This window comes from Myotis brandtii, unplaced genomic scaffold (genome assembly GCF_000412655.1).
Source record: "Myotis brandtii unplaced genomic scaffold, ASM41265v1 scaffold265, whole genome shotgun sequence".
Classification (NCBI taxonomy): Eukaryota; Metazoa; Chordata; class Mammalia; order Chiroptera; family Vespertilionidae; genus Myotis; species Myotis brandtii.
In genome coordinates, this window is record NW_005360086.1 from 1,314,596 (window position 1) to 1,319,169 (window position 4,574).

Sequence of the window (4,574 nt, forward strand, 5' to 3'; positions counted from 1 at the left end):
AAAAAAACAAAACGGGAACAAATACAATATTTGTATTTGCATGTGGCCTGTGGGCCGTAGTTTGAGGACCCCTGGTGTGGAGGGTCTGAATCTTCTTGGGATTGTTGAAGGTCAGGCTTAGGGGCGCAGAGCTTTATCTTTGAATTTAGACTGCAATCTAAATCTACCATGAAACCCTTGTTTGGTGAATTTTAATTCCCTCTAAAGGAATTTCTGTTTATTTCTGTCACCAGCATTTTAATCTCATCATATGGAAAGCAGACCTGGGGTGCCCAGAGCAATGAAGCTTAAGGAAGTCACTTGCCCTGAGGGGCAGGGGTGGGGTTTGCTTACAGTGGAGAGAAAGGAGAAACATCCCACAAAGGGTGAAGATCATTGTTGAAGGGCAGTCCTGTGCATCAGGGTGAACTTCCCCCTTTTCTCTGGGTATTACCCCCAAAGGCGGTGGGGCACTGGGTGGGGAGTATAGGGCCCTAGCTCAGAGAGGCAGTGAGGGTCAGGTGGTGTCTTCTCATGGTGGCCACTTACATCATCTCCGTTCTTGCCAGGGGGGCCAGGAGGACCACGGGGACCCATGGGACCCTAGAGGAGATAGGAGGAGAGAAGGTTACCATTACCAGGATAAGGAAAAAGGGAGGGAAAGGAGGTAAGGAAGACTCCAGATGGGAATGGAGAATCCATGTGTTTGCAGAGGGAGGTGTATTTGTACACAGAGGACAAGTTGGGGAGGGGGCACTTACTGAAGCGCCAGGCTCGCCAGGCTCACCAGGGGGGCCTTGGAAACCTTGGGGACCCTGGAGGACAAGGAGAGAGGGGTGGGGTTAGAAGGGCAGGTTCCGGCCAACCTTTTCCCATCTCATCAAGAGATCCCAATCCTTCATCCCAATCCTCCCGCTAAAAGCCCAAAGCTCAAGATGGTGTGTGAAGATACCCCGGATACTCACAGGTGAGCCAGGGGGGCCAGGGAGACCACGAGGACCAGAAGGACCCTACAGAAGAAGAAGAAAAGGAGGCACTGATGACATCTCTGTGGGAAGGTGCAACAGGGTGTAGTCTTGCTGTCTCCCATGGGTTCCTCTGGGGACCACCCAGTTGCCTTGCATCCTCTCTGGGCTCTGAGGTCCCAGTGGTCATCTTGACCCTCCTAGGTGATCTCTGCCACCCCCCTATGCCATCACTGGCCCATCTTGTGTGGATCCCCATCGGCTCTTCTTCTGTCATCTCTACTCCCCCTGGTGGCTCACCATGGGACCGGGCACGGAAACTCCAGCTGATTTCTCGTCATAGCCATAAGACATCTGGGGAGCAAAGTTCTAGGGGGAAAAAAACCAGAGAGAGCGTATGAGAAAGTGGGGTCGGGACAGTGAGTTGAAAGGCAGGAGACGGCACCAATCATGGGACAAACAGACATCATGTGCCTCCCGATGGGATGCACGAAGCAGGACAACATCACGTGTGAGATTGTCCTGCCAAAAACGCATCCGTGGAATCTGGTCATGAAGACGCAGCGGATCAGCCCAAACTGAGGGACAGTTTACCAAACAAATGGGCTCTTCAGAAAACCTCAGTGTCATGAAAGACCAAAAAAAAAAGTCTGAGGAATGTTCCCGATGAAAGGAAAACTAAGGAGACATAACAATAAAATGCAATTCATGATCCGGGATTGGATCCTGGAATTGGAAAAAAATAATGCTATAGAATAGGACATGGGTGAAATTTGAATAGGGACGGTATATTAAGTATAGTATTGCATCAATGTTAAATTTCCAAAATGTAATCATTGTGCAATGGGCCTGAAGAGAATGTTCTTTTTTTTTTTTTCAAGAAATAACCACTAATGAATTTAGGAACAAAGGGACATACTACCAGCAACTCACTCCCAAACAAACGGTCCAGAAAGAAAAAGAGCCATAATTATATGTATATATAGACAGAGACTGATAAAGCGAATGGCACACACTGAGCAGGGTATATGAGAGTTCTTTGCACTATTCTGGAAGCTTTTCTTTTAAGTTTGAAATTATATTTCAAAATATAAAGACTGCCATCTGCCAAAACAAAACCAAAAACCGAGGGTGGGGAGGGAGGAGAGGGGCACTCGCCACTTACTCCTCCGAGGCCAGGGGGTCCAGGAGGTCCGGGGGGCCCGGGGGGTCCGGGAAGGCCAGGCTGTCCAGGGATGCCATCTCGGCCAGGGGGGCCTGCGGGTCCCTGGAGCGGGAGAGGGCAGGCGGGTGAGCACAGGCCAGGAGCCACGCCCACCGTCAGCCCGCCACTGCCCAAAGCGCCACGCTTCTTACCCTCGGGCCTCGGGGGCCGGTGTCTCCCTTGGGTCCCTTTGGGGTTGGGAGAGAAGAAAGTGGGTTAGAGAAGGGAGGGCCATGGGGAGCCAGGGGAGGGGTGGCGCACGTCGAGGGCAGAGGATTACCTCGACTCCTGCGGTTTCTAGATCCGTAGGCGACACTAGGGGGAGAAGAAGCGAGGGTTAGAGGCAGGGTTTGCTCGGGTGCACCGGCCGTAAAGAAGTCGGGGCAGACCGGGCAGCACTCGCCCGGGGGGGCTACGGCGCCGGGGCAGTTCTTGGTGTCCTCGCAGATCACGTCATCGCACAACACGTTGCCATTGTCGCAGACGCAGATCTGACAGACCTCGGGTTTCCATACTTCTCGGTCGTGGTACCTGATGCCGTTCTGTACGCAGGTGACTGGTGGGACTGCGGCGAGACGGGGGACGCGGGGCCGTCAGCGGCGCCCGAGCCCCCGCCGCCGAGCTCCAGGGATCCCAACCCTCCCCGCCGTCCCCTCCGTCTTGGAGACATATTTAGATTTTCCGTTTCCCGCCTCCTCCTCCCCCTCCTCCTCTCCCCAAATCCTTAAAAGCTCATAAGCTCATCTGCTCCTCATCAGCGCCAGTGACAGCGCCGAGGCGCCTCGCCAGAGCCGCTATAACTCTTTCCAGTTCTCAGGAATTTAAACAAAGCTTTAGGCGGGGGTTGCGTCCAACTCCGACCTCAGCCCATTGGCGCTGAGGCCAAGGGAAATAAAAAGCCATTGGGTTGGGGGGCGGGGAGGGGAGGGGGAGGCGAGAGGGAACAGGAGGGGCCCCATCCCGAGGGCAGGCTGGTGGGGAGGGGTCTGGATGGCGCCCGGAGGAGGAGGGGGTGGGAGGAGAGATGGGAGGTCCAGCCCCCATTCCTCCCGATTCCCCAGGCAGGTGGGATGGCGTGGGCGGGGCTACGAGGATGGGGCGGGGCTGGTTGGCGCGGGGTCCCGCCCAGAGACTTGAAATATACCCCCAGAGTTGGATACGCCCAAACCTCCAGCGCCCAGACGTATCCAAAACCTTCTCTCTGGGACAACCCCCGTTTCCCAAAGCCAGCCAGTGCCTCTGGGTCACCCCGCAGCCAAAGAACCAACAAGTTCGCGAGTAGTAATGTAGTTAACCCGGCCACCGCACCAGCGTCTACCCAGACGGCCACTAGGTGGCGGCAGCACTAAACAATTTCCCTGGATCGGCCGCTTCTTTTAGAGTCAGGGGCCACTCCGCGGCCAGCTTTATTTTCTAGGTCTAGAGGTGGGGTTCACACTCCGCAATAACCCCCGCTTCCCGCTCCAGCCCCTGCGCGGGGAAGCGCGGGACAGGGAGGAACGGTTCTCAATCTTGATCAGCAGAGGGCGCAAGGACCCCCGCCCTGCCCAGTCCTCTCCCAAGTTTCTCATCCTCCAACCCGCCCACTCTCTGCGCCCCCTCCCCCCGCGGCCCAGCACCCCCGCGGCCCCAGCAACACTGTCTAGCCTGCAGAGGGCAAACAATCTTTCCCTATGAATCATCCCACAGCCTTCCTGATGGTTTTTACATCTTGGGCTCCAAATGCCTAGCTCGGCGCCCCCATCCCATCTTCGACGGACTCTCCCCGCGTCCCGCGCTCAGACCCCCTTTTCCCCAGCGGTACCCCACCGTGCGCGCTCAGGACCCCCGCCTGTGCTAACGCAAGTGGCGCTCCATCCTCCACTCCCGCTCCCGCTCCCGGGGGCGTTCATCCTCACCCTCCCCACCCAGGGTGCGTTCCCCTCCCTCCCAGGGTGCCAGAGAAGCGCCCTCCGCACCCCCCTTCCATCACCGAGTCCCCGGAGCACCCCGAGTCTCCGTTTCAGTGGCGGACTCCGGGGACCGGGCGCAGGTTGCGACACCAAGCAGCCCCGGACTCTGCAAAGTTTGGGACTTACTGTCTTCTTCTTGGCCCTCCTCTTGGCCGTGCGTCTGGAGGGCGGTGGCCGCTAAGAGGAGCAGGAGCCGGAGGTCCACAAAGCTGAACATGTCTAGACCCTAGACATGTAGACTCTTTGCGGCTGGGGTGGGGGTTAGCGTCCGCTCATGCGTGGCCTCACAGTCCGCGTGCCTCCTGCTCCGACCCCGAGGAGAAACTCCCGTCTGCTCCGACCGGTGGCCCGGGCCCCTTTTATACCATCCGGACGGCGAGTGGGGAGGAACCCGGCCCCTAGGAGAGGGGGAGCCGGCCGCCCGTCCCCCAGCCAATCACAGCTGCCTGGCCCGGCCCCCAATTTGGGAGTTGG

General features: G+C 57.4%; 1 protein-coding gene across 1 annotated transcript in view; it reads right to left on the reverse strand.

The window, feature by feature from the left end:
• The window catches only part of COL1A1 (collagen, type I, alpha 1), a 27,262-nt gene extending 22,941 nt beyond the window's left edge, over positions 1–4,321 (reverse strand). Inside the window, 9 exon segments of the mRNA XM_005868170.2 lie at positions 529–582; positions 741–794; positions 945–989; positions 1,245–1,313; positions 2,110–2,211; positions 2,301–2,336; positions 2,429–2,463; positions 2,513–2,713; positions 4,227–4,321. Of these exon segments, the coding sequence (XP_005868232.1) occupies positions 529–582; positions 741–794; positions 945–989; positions 1,245–1,313; positions 2,110–2,211; positions 2,301–2,336; positions 2,429–2,463; positions 2,513–2,713; positions 4,227–4,317 (687 nt within the window). The 5' untranslated portion in view covers positions 4,318–4,321.
• Positions 4,322–4,574: the final 253 nt, after the last annotated feature.